Source organism: Limanda limanda, chromosome 3 (genome assembly GCF_963576545.1).
Source record: "Limanda limanda chromosome 3, fLimLim1.1, whole genome shotgun sequence".
Classification (NCBI taxonomy): Eukaryota; Metazoa; Chordata; class Actinopteri; order Pleuronectiformes; family Pleuronectidae; genus Limanda; species Limanda limanda.
In genome coordinates, this window is record NC_083638.1 from 398025 (window position 1) to 416635 (window position 18611).

General features: G+C 45.7%; 1 protein-coding gene across 1 annotated transcript in view; it reads right to left on the reverse strand.

Annotated features, from left to right (window-relative positions):
• The window catches only part of ppip5k1a (diphosphoinositol pentakisphosphate kinase 1a), a 28881-nt gene extending 21516 nt beyond the window's left edge, over positions 1 to 7365 (reverse strand). Inside the window, exons 1-13 of the mRNA XM_061068084.1 lie at positions 7347 to 7365; positions 6929 to 7267; positions 4889 to 5084; positions 4155 to 4245; positions 3978 to 4063; positions 3468 to 3622; positions 2796 to 2897; positions 2091 to 2252; positions 1888 to 2009; positions 1694 to 1795; positions 781 to 867; positions 621 to 696; positions 415 to 524 (exon numbers count right to left, since the gene is read on the reverse strand). Coding sequence (XP_060924067.1) covers positions 415 to 524; positions 621 to 696; positions 781 to 867; positions 1694 to 1795; positions 1888 to 2009; positions 2091 to 2252; positions 2796 to 2897; positions 3468 to 3622; positions 3978 to 4063; positions 4155 to 4245; positions 4889 to 5084; positions 6929 to 7072 — 1433 coding nt within the window. The 5' untranslated portion in view covers positions 7073 to 7267; positions 7347 to 7365. The remainder of the gene's footprint in view (positions 1 to 414; positions 525 to 620; positions 697 to 780; positions 868 to 1693; positions 1796 to 1887; positions 2010 to 2090; positions 2253 to 2795; positions 2898 to 3467; positions 3623 to 3977; positions 4064 to 4154; positions 4246 to 4888; positions 5085 to 6928; positions 7268 to 7346) is intronic.
• Between the last annotated feature and the right edge of the window lie 11246 nt (positions 7366 to 18611).

Below are 18611 nucleotides of genomic sequence, written 5' to 3' on the forward strand. Positions count from 1 at the left end.
GTTCCTGTGTTCCAGCTGGTGGCCACTGGGAGGACACCACAGCAGCAGGAGGAGGCGTGTTGTGTGTTTTCTGTTCACACCAGGTACTTCAACTGTATTTGATCCGGCTGCAACACTTTGACCCTGACACTCCAGAAGGGTTCTGTGTTCTCAAACACTCCCCCCCCCCCCCCCCCTTAGTGGTGAGGAGATAATGAGTGAATCTTCTTTTTCTGTGAACTAACTAACTAAGGTTGTGAACCATGTTGGATTTGATCTAAGAACAGTTAAATCTGTTATCTCACTCCGACCTGGAAACAATCCTTCACGCCCTCATTCCTCTCGACTCCGTGGTTTGTAATAACGACCGAGGACATGAATAAGCTGTGTGAGAGTTCGGGACTAACTGTTCAAACCATGACCCAGTTTACTTACATTTCCAGAACAGTCTTCAGCTGCTCCAGTTTGGACTTCTTCTCCTCTATCTCACAGTCAGTGTGTTGTCCTAGTTCTGCTAACAGCTGCCGGGTGATGTCCAGCACCTCCTGTGCAGACACGTGTCAGATGTTCACAAACCACACACACTCAGTTTGTGTTACAAGCTCAGATCGGACAAACGCTTCCTTCTCGGACTGAGGTACCTGCAGTTGTTTGGGTTTCTTCAGCTTCAGTTTCCCCGTTTTGTAGCCTCCATATTTGTCAAACAGATCGAAGAACCTTGGATGAATCAAAGGAAAGTTCAACCATCAAAAGGTTTGGATCCGTCACAGCAGCAGAAGGTGGAAACACAGAGGAACCTACATGGGGTTACGGACTTCCATCTTCATCTTCTGCTTCGGCGTCCTGTCTCCGTGTCGGATGATGGCGATGACACAGCGCAGCTCCATCCTGAGCAGGAGAAAGACAAACTCAGTAATGTTCATGGACCAAAACAAGAAAACATTGTCAAATATGATTGTTTATAAGGTGATGTTAACAGACATAACATATTCAAATTCATTTTTATATTTACATAAATTAAAATAAGAATATTTGAGAGGTAGTTATTGTCTTTAAAATGTTCTTATTTATGATTCAATCACCTGAAGTGTGCAAATTTGTACAGAAGTTACTCTGACAATCATCAAATAAAAGAAAATCACAGAAGTTGTTGGGTCGGCAACTTTGAGACCTTGAAAACAATAAAGTCAGTTTACCCTCATAAAGGAAAGTTATGAACTGGACGTGAAGGTCTGATGGTGTTCATCACTAACTGGAAGTGAAGGTCTGATGGTGCTCATCACTAACTGGACGTGAAGCTCTGATGGTGTTCATCACTAACTGGAAGTGAAGCTCTGATGGTGTTCATCACGAACTGGAAGTGAAGCTCTGATGGTGTTCATCACTAACTGGACGTGAAGCTCTGATGGTGTTCATCACTAACTGGAAGTGAAGCTCTGATGGTGTTCATCACGAACTGGAAGTGAAGCTCTGATGGTGTTCATCACTAACTGGAAGTGAAGCTCTGATGGTGTTCATCACGAACTGGACGTGAAGCTCTGACCTTCACGTCCAGTTCGTGATACACACCATCAGTCTGACAGGTTGAGCTGCTCAGCTCATTAAAGCAAATTGTAATTTGAAAGAACATGAGGATAATTACGACCCCGACTACATTAAATTGAAATATGCTGGTGACACCTGCAGTAGAAACCTTTCCACCATAATGACTCACATGGTCCCTGAGGTGGTGGGGACGATGGGGATGTCCTCGGCCTCCGTCGGGATCGACCAAGGAATCTGAAACTGAGGAGCCAGCTCACGCATCACAATGTTCCTGTAGCGCCGTGAAGACACAAATCAAATGGATCAAACTGGAGCGAAGGCAAGAGGAAACTTTCTCATGAGGAAAGTAAAGTGGAGATGTACCCCAGGATCTTGGCACAGTCGTCATAGTACTTCATTGAGTTTTTCACGAAACTGAAACCGTTGACGTCGCACACATACGAGTGTCCGTTGGCTCTGAGGAGGTCGAAGCCGCAGACAGTTTGCTGCGGAGGACGAGAGGACACGTTTCTTTCAGAATAAAACCCGGGACAAACAGAGCACATCACCAGCGTGTCCTGTCTCACCTTGAACGCCAGGCAGACCTTGCGGGCCACCAGCTTCTCCATGGCGGAGAGCATGACCGGGTAGCGGACCTCCTTGCCTTCGCTGTCTCTCTCCACCTTCCCGTCCAGAGCTGGAGACTTCCGGGCCTCAGCGTGAGCGTAGTCTGGTCCCACAGTGTAGACCTGAGGTCAGAGGAAATACACATAAACACAGACATCACTGGAGTTATTCTCATTTAAAGGTTGTTCTGACTAAGATGATGAATGTCCCACGGCTCAAAATGACCACGAGACATTTAGAACCACGCTATTAAACCTGGAGACATGACAGTGGGTAGGTTTGTGTTGAGGACACTTTGTGTCTTCAGTGTGACGCTTGGCTCTGAACACACAGCTGCACCAAACCCAACGTGCTGAGGAGAACACACTGTTGCCATGGTTACCGACCCATTCAAAAGGGACCTTGAATTCAAAAAGAACTTGATTCAGTTGGAATTCTTCAGCTTCCGTCTGATGTTAGAACTGCACCGAGAAAAATGTTCACCTCAGTGATTGGAGGTTTCTTATTGAAAAGCATCATGGAATTCGTTTGAATGTACATACGCTTTAAGAGTTTGTCCCCAACAGGAAGTTACACAACATATTCTGTGTGAACCAACCACTTCAAGTCTCATATTCCATCTCAGACAAGTCACTTCACTAGATTGAGAATAATCAGTCCTCCACCTTAACGTCAGTTCCATCTGTTGGCATGAACTCTTCATAGATGTACGAGCCGGTCTTCCTCACGCAGCTCTCCGGTGAGTAGACGCTGCTGCGGCTCCCGATCTGCACACATCACAGGGAGAGGAAACTACATCAGGCCCAAGCTCAGCTGCCTCTGTTTATTCTCATGTTCTTCCTCTGGCACAGCAACAGATAACAAGAACACAATCTTTAGTATAGAAATAAATTCAGGTCAAAGCTTCATGAGGCGAAAACCATGAACTGTGACTTAAATGTATATTATATGTAAGAGATGTGCAAGATGATTATATCAATTTGTGATGTCGTCCTTTGGATCTTCTACTGTGGAACAACACGACAGGTGGTGGACGTGGATTTGACTTTTGTGGTCTTGTCTAAATCTAAAACCCCACAGAAGCATTTCTCTGGGAGCCTGGTTCTCACCACCTCCCGTCTCCTGGACTCATTCAGGCTTCAACCACACAACACAAGAGGTAGAGACACATCATCGTTGGTTGAAGGAGAAAGGAGACGAGCCTGTTGAGATGCAGCTGATTGTGCAGCCCGAGGATTTACAGCTATACATGAACATAATGAGCATTGAGAGGGGTTACTATGGCAACACTGACAGAACTAAGTTTCATGCTGACGTGCACTGGTTGAGAAAACGACCTTTCTGAAGAGACGCTGGCTGCCCCCCCCGGCAGACGTGGGGTAGTAGATGTAGACGTTGTGGTCCTCGGCACAGACGGGCTTCTCAACGAAAGGCTTCTGGAAGATCTCTCCGTTCACCTCCACGTGGTCCTCTCCTTCCACCAGGTTACACTCTGAGACACACACAAGTAGAGGTTGTGTGTTTCCTCCTCTCAGCCAAGTGAAGAGACTTGAAACATCTGATGGTTCATGAGTCCAGGGACTCGCTGCACGTCACTGTGTAACCACAGCAGTTAAATGTCTAACCCAGCAGGTCACAGCCCGGGAGGAGGGGACACTTTCCCTGCCTCACATCTGATACCATATTTATCCACAAGCTTAAATAAACCAATGCAGTCTTAAATTGAAGACCTCAGGAAGTGGCATGGACTGTGGCTGTGGTCTGAAAACCTTTTGTCCAGGAGGTAGAAGAATGTACAAAGATACATGGATGAGAAGGGAGTTATATATTATCATGAGCAGACTGACCATCTGGTTTATCTGGGTCCCGGTTCAGCACGGCGTAGCGTGGCAGGTCAATCCCTTCCTCCTGCAGGATGCGATACACCTCCCTCCTGTTGAAGACAGTTCAAATAATATACATATGAAACCACAACATGCCTCCCTTTCCTTTAGTGAGTCACTGAAGGTATAAAGTCAGATCACCTGTCCTGAATGTAGTACTGCATGTTCAGGTCGTTGATGAGCAGAGGATTTCTGAGTTTGGCGTAGCTCACTGCCTTGTCCAGTGGGAAGCCTGGGCCACAGGAAATGTCATAATTAAATGAAGTTTAAACATAATAACCAACATAGGAAATGAACTCATTTACACCTGAGTTCTGGGAATCACACTGCGATCAGATGGAGTCTGCCCACATGAAAGAACAGAGCGTGTTTCCCACAGGAGAAATAACGAGGGATGAAGTTCCTCTCACGTGAGAGACAGAACTGCAGCTGACCCTGAGTGACCGTCTGCGAGGTCGGTAAAAACCTCATCGATCACACCACAACCTGTCTGTGATTCCTAAGATGTCGTTATCAAATCCTTGTGAGAAAAGTAATGTAACTGAGAAAATAACTATAACTAAAACACAATTATAACCACATATAGAGCACTGTAGGAAATAAACACAATTCCTATGTATAGTATAAATATAAATACATTTGCATGCTTTATTGTGTAGAATGAAGGTTTTCCCACAGTCTCTGATGAGTATGCACATGCAGCTGATGAACATGTTGACACAGGATGTTCGGTTTGAAGATCAATGCATTTCTTTCATTTTAGTAGAATACGGTTTCATCACCTCTGAAGGAAACATATTAAACTTGCTTCACATGTATTTCCATGAGTTGTGTAACCTGTGTGTGTGCTCAGTGTGTGCTTGACAGCGAGCTACCTTTGGAGTGGAAGGAGATGAGGCAGTCGCACAGCGGCCACTTGTCCACGGACTCGTTGAGGATCACGTCCTCGGGGAAGATGACCACAGTGATGAACTCGAACCTGCACAGCCTCTCCAGGATCTGGGTCATGGGCTTGGACTTGGACTTCTTCATCATGCAGCAGATCCCCACCTCGATCTGTTGCTCCGGAGGCTGGGGGGGGGGGACAGACAGGAAGTTCTGACTCTGACGGCAGCATCACTGTGATTCTATCTAATGTTGGAACCACATTGACAGTTATCACAGAAGAATCTGTTCAGAGCAAAGTTTCAACTCATTTCCTTTGTAACTCAACATAGTTGCTTCAATAATAATAATAATATTATGTTTAAGAATTAACAGATTCTTTGGGATCTTTTTGAGACTGTTACACCAGTAGGTGGCAGTAGTGATACATTTATGAAAGCTTCACAAAGAAGAAGATAACTGATCTATGAGATGTGAAGAGCCATCTACCTGTTTTCATCATATTGCATTATGATGATTATAAAGATGTTTTCATAACAATCAGATTTTCATAAATATAAGAAGACACTGATATTTATGTTTGAATAGTATTTGAACTGTTTTAACACCACGGAGGTGATCAATGCAGAGATCCACCCATGTATTTATATCCATTATCACACACACATATATATATATAAATATTAGGGCTGGGCAAGTTAACCCGTTTTAATTGAATTGTTTATCCGCCAATTATTTTCTTTTTTCCTGTTCTGCAGCAGTCAGCAACAGACTTTAAGAAAATAAAAGCCTGACTTTCACAATAAAACAATAAATAATCAAACCTGAGTTAATGCGAGATAAAATAATTAATCGAGTTAACTCATCACTTGAGTTAACTCGATTGAAACGAATTAACTTGCCCAGCCCTAATAAATATATAAATATAAAAGTGAAACCAACACCATAAGGTTGACTGTAGATCAGGACTCTGATCTGGGACCTGCTGCAGGTCAACACATGGACCTGTTCCTCTGTGGAACCCAGGTACAGAACTGGACTCAACTGGAACCTTCTGGTTTGTTGTCGTCATGATGTGAACTGAACTCTGCTGGTAACTAGGGTTGCAAAGGGGCGGAAAGTTTCCGGTAAATTTCCGGAAACTTTCCAGAAACTTTCCATGGGAAGTTATGCTCGGGAATTTTGGGAATTTTGAAAAAATAAATAAATAAGCAAATTAAACGCTGAGCAATAAAAACATCATTCAAAACTCTATTTTAAAGATGTATGGAACGTTGAGTTTCAACCCTCCACTGGTCATTCTTCCACCACATGCACAGATAACTCCCAGCATGCTTCACTCTACAGCAGGGCTATTGAGGCCTGCTGTAGAGTGAAGGACTAGTCAGGTAAGTTTCCATGATATTACTGTGGAAAATATATTAGCATGCTGATTGAGGATTGTTCATCTGTTCATGTAGACTATTTCCATTCATTTATCCATCAATTGTAAAATATGTTTACAGACGATTCCAATTGTTTGGCTAACTATTTATATCTCTGGCATTGCATTAGTGTTTTTTTACAAACTTGTTTCTCATCTTATTCTACAGAACAATGCCACGTGCACTCTCTCATGTGTGGAGACATTTCACCTCATCCAATGTAGAAGGAAAGGCTGTGTACATTTGCAAATACTGTGCAAAGACCTATGTTAAGAATGACACAACGATGCAGAAGCATATAGTCAAGTGCCCAAAGTTTCCTCAGGGCTCAAATCAGCCTATGACACAACAAAATGTTCATATTTATGTCTGTATATGACAAGGTAAATACAGTTAGTATAAATTACCCACAACATTTCCCGTTAATTCCTCTTAATTCCAATGGAAAGTTTCCAAGTTTGAATATTCCCGAAATTTTGCCTCCCTACTGGTGACTCATCTGAAATGTTATGAACGACCTGACCCCAGCAGCAGCTCCTGCTCGCACCCGGAGCTACACAGAGAACCCAGAGGACAGAGGACATGAGGACAGGAGGTGTGTCCCACCGAGTCGGAGTCCTCCTGGTCCTCGTACAGCTCCATGTCCGTCCTCATGCTGTCGTCCAGGGTCTCGCTCTCATCGTCCTCGCAGCCCACGAAGAATCTGGGAGCGCCACGCCGGCTCTCGCCCGGGCTGCTGGGCGATGACATCACAGACCCCCGCGGCGGCCCTCAGCATCCCACCGCGCCATCGTACACCAACACGCCGCCGGGGCGGGCCGCCGCTGGGAGGGCTGGAGGCCCGGGGAGGGGCGTGTCCACGCCGCCGGCGCCGGGCTGCAGAGCCGGGAGCTGAAGGTGCGTGAGGAAGACGAGCACGATGAGGCAGAGTGCGGGGGGGGGGGGCTGAAACAGAGGAGGTCACGTGAGAAACGAGGTCGAAGGTCGTATCTCCAGTTTCTCATTCAGCATGTTCACATCTCACCTCATGGGCTGAAGCTCCGCCTACTCGCACACAGTCACTTCCTCCATCTGTAAAAGAGGCAGAGTCCTGCAAGAGAAACAAGAGATTCAACATTATTTATACAATATGGATTTTTCACTATTAATCATTTGCATTGCTGAGGGGGGGGGGCTGGTCATTGACACCATGGTGTGAAACATATTCATTATTGAATTTGTGTATAATTTATAGGGGGGGGAATTGGCAAAAATGTGACGATTCAATAGTATTGCGATTCTGCGATATATTGCGATTCATGTCCCCCATTTTATTCAAAGGCATTACACAAAATGAGGAAAATAAGACTCACTTCAAATGTCACATTTAATTCTGTGAACAACATTTTCTTCTACACATTAACTGAAGTGTAAAAACTTTGTCCTTGAACATTCAGGACACAGGACCTTTGTAATTATTTTCTGAATAGGAGACCTCTCACATGAAAGCTGAGCTCCCAGCACATAACTTACGATTATTTAAATACAATACAGTAACATCAAGCAGACATAATAGAGTAACATGAACACTGAGCTCAATCATATAAATAAGAGGAACCTAGAGCTTCAATCAAATTGAGAAAAATAAACAAATGTGTTCTACTAGAGTCCAGTCCAGTTGGCTGCAAGGTCATGACCCAAAATGTTAAATTCATTTGAGAATATTGGCATTTTTGTTCAGAAAAAGGAGTTGGTCAACATGCTCAGATGTTAAAGTTCCTCTGGGACGTTACTATATCTCCTGCAGTGGAGAACATCCTTTCCACATACACACTAGGTATCTTTTAAACTCACTTTTTTTTTTTTTTTTAAATATTGCAATACTTTGTGCTACAGTATCAATATAATCGCGGGCGCAAAATATCGCAATACTGAACAGAATCGATTTTTTCCCCCACCACTAATAATTTAGATACAGAAAGAACGGTTTGAAGATTGGAAGGATGTGGTTTGATATCATGTGTTTCTGTGGCCGGTGGCTCCTGAAGCCTGTGGCCCCCCCCCCAAAGTCCCTTCAACACTCCTGAAGCCTGTGGCCCCCCCCAAAGTCCCTTCAACACTCCTGAAGCCTGTGGCCCCCCCCAAAGTCCCTTCAACACTCCTGACGTCATGAAGGAGACATGAAGTCAGATCAATGTCAACGCTCAGAGAGGAACATCTGGCAGAGGAACATCAGAGGAACATCTGAGGAACATCCTGATCCTGAAGGTGAAACCTTCAGTTTACATCTCAAAGTTTGAAGGAGACGTGATGCGTCTCACTTTCTCTCCTTTGTGTTGTTGTGTTGTTGTGTTGTTGTGTTGTTGTGTTGTTGTGTTGAAAAGAGGAGCTGCAGCAATGGAACGTTTGAGGAAAGTGTTTTCTGAACATTAGAGCAGGTACAAACTGGATCTTTCCACTGCACAGCAGATCTCAGACAATCAAACAGAAACTGCCGGAGCAACCATGACCTCCAACTCTCACTCTTACAGATTCATCTGCATCGGCTCTGATGTGCATCCCCATCATCACTGGACATGAGCCATGGGGACAGGACAGACAAACAACTACACAACTACTCACTACCCTCAGAGACACACAGAGACACACACTCTGAACATCTCAGCATCAGACACAGTCTCTCAAGTCCACACAAGTGTCCGAAGCCTGAGCTTCTCCAGCTGAGGAGACACACATGTGGCTGCACCAGGTTCTGCTCCACAGCTGGATCTGGTTCATATGAAGTCACCAGGACTTAAAGAAAATAAATGGCAGACAATGTTTTCACCAAAGTCTTAGATGATTGAATCTGTTGATCAAAAGGAAACAGTTTCCAGCTTCTCCAATCAGAACCTTCCCTGTCCTCATCAGGATCTTCTCCAATGAGCAGATTCTAGGATGAACCGAATGTCCCTGAACCCTCAGACCTTCTCCTCCACTTCCATCCAGATCTTCACCGGTCTGTCCATCCACTCCCTGCAGGTGCTGGACACTTCTCAGGTTGAAACCTTTCCCTGAACCAAAGACTCTAAACTCAGTATAATTAATACTTAATATTAATATTAAGGGAGTAACACTGCACCTGGTTACAGGAACATTCCAGAGCTTCTGACAGGCGTGTGCACAGTGGAGGTGTGAGGTTCGGACTAGGAGTTCGTGTGTAGCAGCCGACAGATCGTGCTATTTGACATAGTGATGCCAAATTCTGCACCCCCCCCCCCCCCCATAACCTGAAAAGCCACTCAGCAAGGAAAAGGTCACTGCTCCATAATGGCCAAAGACAGAACAACAGATGTCCCCGGGGACAAAGACATCACTGTCCTAGAGAAATGTCCTCTGGTCTGATGAGACGTGATCAACAACAACAACAAACACACAAACACACAAACACACACACACACACACACACACACACACACACACACACACACACACACACACACTTTGATTGACATCTCGACATCTCTACGCTGCGTAAACTCTGTTCGTGAATCTCATGATTTGTCGTAGAATCGATCGTTAGCTTCCGTTGCTGTGAATCACAGAGAGCAGCTATTAGCCACAGTTAGCATGGAGCTAGCTGTCGGTACCGGGCCGTGCCGGGCCGTGCCGGGCCGGGCCGTGCCGACAGGCCCGCAGCGGGAACATACATGTGCTCTGGGTCATGTATGTTCCCGCTGCGGGTCCGGAGAGGAGCACGGGAACCGGGAGGAACTCACAGTGAAGCCGCTCCGGTCGCTCCGCAGCCATTAGCTCCTGCTGACGCTCCGACACGGAAACCTAGCTTCCGGTCCCCTGTGACGCGCTGCGGAGCGGCGGCTCCACCAGCCAATCAGAGAGGACAACGGCTTCAAGAAGGCGGAGTCTAATAACACATCAACCAACCAGCAACGACACAACTCAACGGTTAGTGTGGAGCGTTAGCGGCCTCTAGTGTTAGCACAGGTAGCATCGAGACCAGAGTTTATTTATAATTTTGTTTATAATGTTTAATATCTTTAATAATCTTACAATGAGCATATATTTTTTAATGTTTGTATAAATCTTATAATGACTTTATATTGTTTGATGTAGAGTTAAAGGTGGATGTCAGCAGGGCTCTGATCCCCCTTGTGGTCACTGACCTGCAGCAGCTGAGTGGATGTAGAGCTGGAGGTGGATGTAGAGCTGGAGGTGGATGTAGAGCTGATGGTGGATGTAGAGCTGGAGGTGGATGTAGTTAAAGGTGGATGTAGAGGTGGAGGTGGATGTAGAGCTGATGGTGGATGTAGAGCTGGAGGTGGATGTAGAGCTGGAGGTGGATGTAGAGCTGGAGGTGGATGTAGAGCTGGAGGTGGATGTAGAGCTGGAGGTGGATGTAGAGCTGATGGTGGATGTAGAGCTGGAGGTGGATGTAGAGCTGGAGGTGGATGTAGAGCTGGAGGTGGATGTAGAGCTGATGGTGGATGTAGAGCTGGAGGTGGATGTAGAGCTGGAGGTGGATGAAGTTAAAGGTTGATGTAGTTAAAGGTGGATGTAGAGCTGGAGGTGGATGTAGTTAAAGGTGGATGTAGTTAAAGGTGGATGTAGTTAAAGGTGGATGTAGTTAAATGTTGATGTAGTTAAAGGTGGATGTAGTTAAAGGTGGATGTATTATATTGGTATAATTACTATCATATATAAATATATATTATGTTATATTATATACTATATATACTGTACTATTTTTATATACTTTCTAACAATAACATTACCATCATCTTGCCACTGCACCTTATCTACCTATTTATCTTGTGTTTCTGTTTTTTATTCTTTCTACCTCAATATTTTTTATTTTATTCTATTGTATTTTATTGTATTCAAATATACCGGCTGCTATGACGACTTAATTTCCCTTCGGGATGAATAAAGTAATCTATCTATCTATCTATCTATCTATCTATCTATCTATCTATCTATCTATCTATCTATCTATCTATCTATCTATCTATCTATCTATCTATCTATCTATCTATCTATCTATCTATCTATCTATCTATCTATCTATCTATCTATCTATCTATCTATCTATCTATCTATCTATCTATCTATGTAGTTAAAGGTGGATGTCAGCAGGTTTCTGAACCTCGGTGCAGACCCCACCCAGGTGCAGACCTCACCCCGGTGCAGACCCCACCCTGGTGCAGACCCCACCCAGGTGCAGACCCCACCCCGGTGCAGACCCCACCCTGGTGCAGACCCCACCCCGGTGCAGACCCCACCCCGGTGCAGACCCCACCCAGGTGCAGCTCCACCCTGTGGTCACCTCAGCTGCTGCAGGTCACAGACGGCCACTCTTCTGCTAATGAATGGAACATGTTATAAACAGCCCGGTGCAAACAAGGCTCTTTTGTCATCACAGCCAACATGGAAACGAGAGGCCACACCCACTTACACAAATATAGTATGAAAGTAAAACACCTTAAATATGTTGTTTGTGTTGCGTCATGAGGCTTTTTATTCATCAGGGACTTTGAGGTGAAGAGCGTCGGTTCAGCGTGTTCCCTCACAAAGAGGCTCTGTGAAGAAGAGCTCTGCTGCCTCCACCTCCACAGGCTGGTCAGGGGGTCTCCAGGTCACATGATCGGTTCCTAGACCCTCCGGCTGCTGCTGGTTCTGGTGATGGTCGTTCTGGTTCTGATTCTGGTTCTGGTGGTGGTGGTTCTGGTGGTTGTGGTTGTGGTTCTGGTGGGGGTGGTTGTGGTGGTTGTGGTTGTGGTTCTGGTGGTTGTGGTGGTTGTGGTGGTTCTGGTGGTTGTGGTTGTGGTGGTGGTTCTTGTGGTTGTGGTTGTGGTTCTGGTGGTGGTTGTGGTGGTTGTGGTGGTTCTGGTGGTGGTTCTGGTGGTGGTGGTGGTGGTGGTGGTTCTTGTGGTTCTGGTGGTGGTTGTGGTGGTTGTGGTGGTTCTGGTGGTGGTTCTGGTGGTGTGGTTCTGGTGGTGGTTGTGGTGGTTGTGGTGGTTCTGGTGGTGGTGGTGCTCAGTCACAGCAGGTCCGTTTACAGAACCACAGGAGACACGTGTGCATGTGGTAATTTACTCATTTCTTGAGGACCAGGTCCTGACAGGTTCAGAATCAGGTGGAACTCTTCAGTTCAGCCTCAGCTAAACTGGACTCAGATGTTTAATCCACTTATAATCTACTGTAAAGTTTCCTGAGGATCGACTCTGACCAGTGAGAAGCTGCTGCTGTAACTGAGTGTCTTTATTTTAACACTTATTTTAAATGTGCTGCATCAATAAACTTCCCCTTCAGTTGAATCTTGAGAACCTGGCGTTGTGAGTGTGTGTTGTTTATAAAACATGAACCGGTTCTCAGCAGCTGGGAGACTTGGACTGTCCCCAGGAAACAGGAGCTGCTGCTGGACGCACACCTTCCTCAGCTGAGTGTTCCAGCTCTGCTCAGAGAGGAAGGTCTGTCCTGTGCCCTGGTGGAGGGAGACTGTCAGCTCCACCCTGAAGTCACATGACCCTGAAGTCACATGACCCTGAAGTCACATGACCCTGAGGTCACATGACCCTGAAGTCAGCTCCACCCTGAAGTCACATGACCCTGAGGTCACATGACCCTGAAGTCAGCTCCACCCTGAAGTCACATGACCTTGAAGTCCACATGACCCTGAGGTCACATGACCCTGAAGTCACATGACCCTGAAGTCAGCTCCACCCTGAAGTCAGCACCACCCTGAGGTCACATGACCCTGAAGTCACATGACCCTGAAGTCACATGACCCTGAGGTCACATGACCCTGAGGTCACATGACCCTGAAGTCATCTCCACCCTGAAGTCACATGACCCTGAAGTCACATGACCCTGAAGTCAGCTCCACCCTGAAGTCAGCACCACCCTGAGGTCACATGACCCTGAAGTCACATGACCCTGAGGTCACATGACCCTGAAGTCAGCACCACCCTGAGGTCACATGACCCTGAAGTCACATGACCCTGAGGTCACATGACCCTAAAGTCACATGACCCTGAAGTCACATGACCCTGAAGTCACATGACCCTGAAGTCAGCTCCACCCTGAAGTCACATGACCCTGAAGTCAGCTCCACCCTGAAGTCAGCTCCACCCTGAAGTCACATGACCCTGAAGTCACATGACCCTGAAGTCAGCTCCACCCTGAAGTCACATGACCCTGAAGTCACATGACCCTGAAGTCAGCTCCACCCTGAAGTCACATGACCCTGAAGTCAGCTCCACCCTGAAGTCACATGACCCTGAAGTCACATGACCCTGAAGTCACATGACCCTGAAGTCACATGACCCTGAAGTCAGCTCCACCCTGAAGTCACATGACCCTGAAGTCACATGACCCTGAAGTCACATGACCCTGAAGTCACATGACCCTGAGGTCACATGACCCTGAAGTCAGCACCACCCTGAGGTCACATGACCCTGAAGTCAGCTCCACCCTGAAGTCAGCACCACCCTGAAGTCAGCACCACCCTGAAGTCACATGACCCTGAAGTCAGCTCCACCCTGAAGTCACATGACCCTGAAGTCACATGACCCTGAAGTCACATGACCCTGAAGTCAGCTCCACCCTGAAGTCACATGACCCTGAAGTCACATGACCCTGAAGTCACATGACCCTGAAGTCACATGACCCTGAAGTCAGCTCCACCCTGAAGTCACATGACCCTGAAGTCATCTCCACCCTGAAGTCACATGACCCTGAAGTCACATGACCCTGAAGTCAGCTCCACCCTGATGTCACATGACCCTGAAGTCAGCTCCACCCTGAAGTCACATGACCCTGAAGTCATCTCCACCCTGAAGTCACATGACCCTGAGGTCACATGACCCTGAAGTCAGCTCCACCCTGAAGTCACATGACCCTGAAGTCATCTCCACCCTGAAGTCACATGACCCTGAGGTCACATGACCCTGAAGTCACATGACCAACACTCACTTTCATGTTCACTTTCCAACAGTTCAAATGTTTTGTCATCAAGTTTAAAATGTCACGAATCTTCACAAATTCTTTTAACGTTCACTAACTGCAAAGTGTGAATGTTTTACTAACACAAACAAATGTGTTCACTATTCATTATCCACATATTTAACATTATTTCCCTTTTTATTTTATAAAGCAAACTATAGAACATCTTATTGTTAACAATGTTTTACCTTCAACTGCAGCTTTGAGCTTCAGAACCACTCGTCTGGAGATGAAGACAAATCTGTGAATTGTTGTTATTTTGTAAACATGTGATAGACTGAGGATGAAGATGATGAAACGATACGAGTGCCATCATCTTCCAGTCTCAGCTGCCAATCATCTTTAAACCTCAAGAGTGTATGAAACACACACACTCACACACACACACTCACACACACACACACACACTCACACACACACACAGACAAACTCAGTGAAAACAAACCTATTATCTTATTTGAAACCATATTGATTCGATAAAGAGACATGGAGGTGATTGTTTATCTGATTGAACAGTTGCACGGATAATCTGATAATCTGATAATCTGATAATCTGATAATCTGATAATCTGATAATCTGATAATCTGATAATCTGATAATCTGATAATCTGATAATCTGACGTCTGTTTCACAGTTTTTATAGTTTCATAAAGACCGGAATCAGCAGACGATCAATAAAACTTTATTCTGTGGAAGAAAGAAAATGTCCTCAATCCCAAATCCAACATCTTCCTCTCTTCATCCCTGTGACTCTCGTCCTGCAGCAGACACACAAACACAATCTGCCTCCAAAACACACACGCTCAGTTTGTTCTGAGGTCATTGCAACACAACAGCACAGTTGTGTCCCAGCTGAGGTGCAGCGGAGTTTAAACCATTCGGTCATTTCAAACCGGCACAAAGAACCTGTTCTGTGCCAGTCCCGGTCCCAGAGGTGGAAAAACCTGGAGGAGGAAACTGACTCAGTGTCACCACACACACACACACACACACACACACACACACACACACACACACACACACACACACACACACACACACAGAGAACCGGTTCTCCTGCAGCCTCTCTGCAGCGAGAGAGAGGAACTGAGCAGCATCACGGAACCTCAGCGTTACCATGGCAACGTCACCACATCCCACTGACGCTCAGACTGTATCCATAGCAACAACATCTGTAGTGTGTCAGTGCTCTGCTTCCTGCTGCTGAGGGGGGGGGGGGGAGCAGAGCATCATGGGAGATCTGCTTTATTTAATAAAAGACAGGTTTATGATTGTGAATAAAAAAAATACTAATCAGAGCAATAACACAATTTTACACTTTGTGGGCCAAGACATCCATCTGTCTATCTGTCCATCTGTCCATCTGTCCACCTGTCTATCTGTCCATCTGTCTATCTGTCTATCTGTCCATCTGTCTATCTGTCCATCTGTCTATCTGTCCATCTGTCCATCATCTGTCCATCATCTGTCCATCTGTCCACCTGTCCATCTGTCCATCTGTCTATCTGTCCATCTGTCTATCTGTCCATCTGTCCATCATCTGTCCATCATCTGTCCATCTGTCCACCTGTCCATCTGTCCATCTGTCTATCTGTCCATCTGTCTATCTGTCCATCTGTCCATCATCTGTCCATCATCTGTCCATCATCTGTCCATCATCTGTCCATCTGTCCATCTGTCTATCTGTCCATCTGTCCATCTGTCCATCTGTCCATCTGTCCATCTGTCTATCTGTCCATCTGTCCATCTGTCCATCTGTCCATCTGTCCATCTGTCTATCTGTCCATCTGTCCATCTGTCCATCTGTCTATCTGTCCATCTGTCCATCTGTCCATCTGTCCATCTGTCTATCTGTCCATCTGTCTATCTGTCCATCTGTCCATCTGTCCATCTGTCTATCTGTCCATCTGTCCATCTGTCCATCTGTCTATCTGTCCATCTGTCTATCTGTCTATCTGTCCATCATCTGTCTATCTGTTTATCTTTCCATCTGTCCATCATCTGTCTATCTGTCTATCTGTCCATCTGTCCATCCATCATCTGTCTATCTGTCCATCATCTGTCTATCTGTCCATCTGTCCATCTGTCCATCTGTCCATCTGTCCATCATCTGTCTATCTGTCCATCATCTGTCTATCTGTCCATCTGCCCATCTGTCCATCATCTGTCTATCTGTCTATCTGTCTATCTGTCCATCTGTCCATCTGTCCATCATCTGTCCATCTGTCCATCATCTGTCTATCTGTCCATCTGTCCATCATCTGTCCATCTGTCCATCTGTCCATCTGTCCATCATCTGTCCATCATCTGTCTATCTGTTCATCTGTCCATCTGTCCATCTGTCCATCTGTCCATCTGTCTATCTGTCCATCATCTGTCTATCTGTCTATCTGTCTACCTGTCCATCTGTCCATCTGTCCATCTGTCTATCTGTCCATCTGTCCATCTGTCTATCTGTCCATCTGTCTATCTGTCCACCTGTCTATCTGTCCATCTGTCTATCTGTCCATCTGTCCATCTGTCCATCATCTGTCCATCTGTCTATCTGTCCATCTGTCTATCTGTCCACCTGTCTATCTGTCCATCTGTCCATCTGTCCATCTGTCTATCTGTCCATCTGTCTATCTGTCCATCTGTCTATCATCTGTCCATCATCTGTCCATCTGTCCACCTGTCTATCTGTCCATCTGTCTATCTGTCCATCTGTCCATCTGTCCATCTGTCTATCTGTCCATCTGTCTATCTGTCCATCTGTCCATCTGTCTATCTGTCCATCTGTCCATCTGTCCATCTGTCCATCTGTCTATCTGTCCATCTGTCCATCTGTCTATCTGTCCATCATCTGTCTATCATCTGTCCATCATCTGTCCATCTGTCCATCATCTGTCTATCTGTCCATCTGTCTATCTGTCCACCTGTCTATCTGTCCATCTGTCTATCTGTCCATCTGTCTATCTGTCCATCTGTCCATCTGTCCATCTGTCCATCTGTCCATCTGTCTATCTGTCCATCATCTGTCTATCATCTGTCCATCTGTCCATCATCTGTCCATCTGTCCATCTGTCTATCTGTCCATCTGTCTATCTGTCCACCTGTCTATCTGTCCATCTGTCTATCTGTCCATCTGTCCATCTGTCCATCTGTCTATCTGTCCATCTGTCTATCTGTCCATCTGTCCATCTGTCTATCTGTCCATCTGTCCATCTGTCCATCTGTCCATCTGTCCATCTGTCTATCTGTCCATCATCTGTCTATCATCTGTCCATCTGTCCATCATCTGTCCAGCTGTCCATCTGTCTATCTGTCCATCTGTCCATCATCTGTCTATCTGTCCATCATCTGTCTATCTGTCTATCTGTCTATCTGTCCATCTGTCCATCATCTGTCTATCTGTCCATCATCTGTCTATCTGTCTATCTGTCCATCTGTCCATCATCTGTCTATCTGTCCATCATCTGTCTATCTGTCTATCTGTCTATCTGTCTATCTGTCCATCTGTCCATCATCTGTCTATCTGTCCATCTGTCCATCTGTCCATCTGTCCATCTGTCCATCATCTGTCCATCTGTCTATCTGTCCATCATCTGTCTATCTGTCCATCATCTGTCTATCTGTCCATCATCTGTCTATCTGTCTATCTGTCCATCATCTGTCTATCTGTCTATCTGTCTATCTGTCCATCTGTCCATCATCTGTCTATCTGTCCATCATCTGTCCATCTGTCTATCTGTCCATCTGTCTATCTGTCTATCTGTCCATCTGTCCATCATCTGTCTCTCTGTCCATCATCTGTCTATCTGTCTATCTGTCCATCTGTCCATCATCTGTCTATCTGTCCATCTGTCCATCTGTCCATCATCTGTCCATCTGTCCATCATCTGTCTATCTGTCCATCATCTGTCTATCTGTCCATCATCTGTCTATCTGTCTATCTGTCCATCATCTGTCTATCTGTCTATCTGTCCATCTGTCCATCATCTGTCTATCTGTCCATCATCTGTCCATCTGTCCATCTGTCCATCTGTCTATCTGTCCATCATCTGTCCATCTGTCCATCTGTCCATCTGTCCATCTGTCTATCTGTCCATCTGTCCATCTGTCCATCTGTCCATCAACCATCAGAGGGTCAGATGACTGTCAGTCAAACATTTAGACTCTGGGTCTAGAAAGTGAAGCCAGTGTAGAAGTGTCTGAAGCCTGTCTTCTCTCTCTGACCAGCAGGGGGCGACTCCACTGGTAGTTTCCATAGAGGTCAATGAGAAAATGACTTCTCTCTTTTAACGTCAGTAAACATTGAGGAGTTTATGT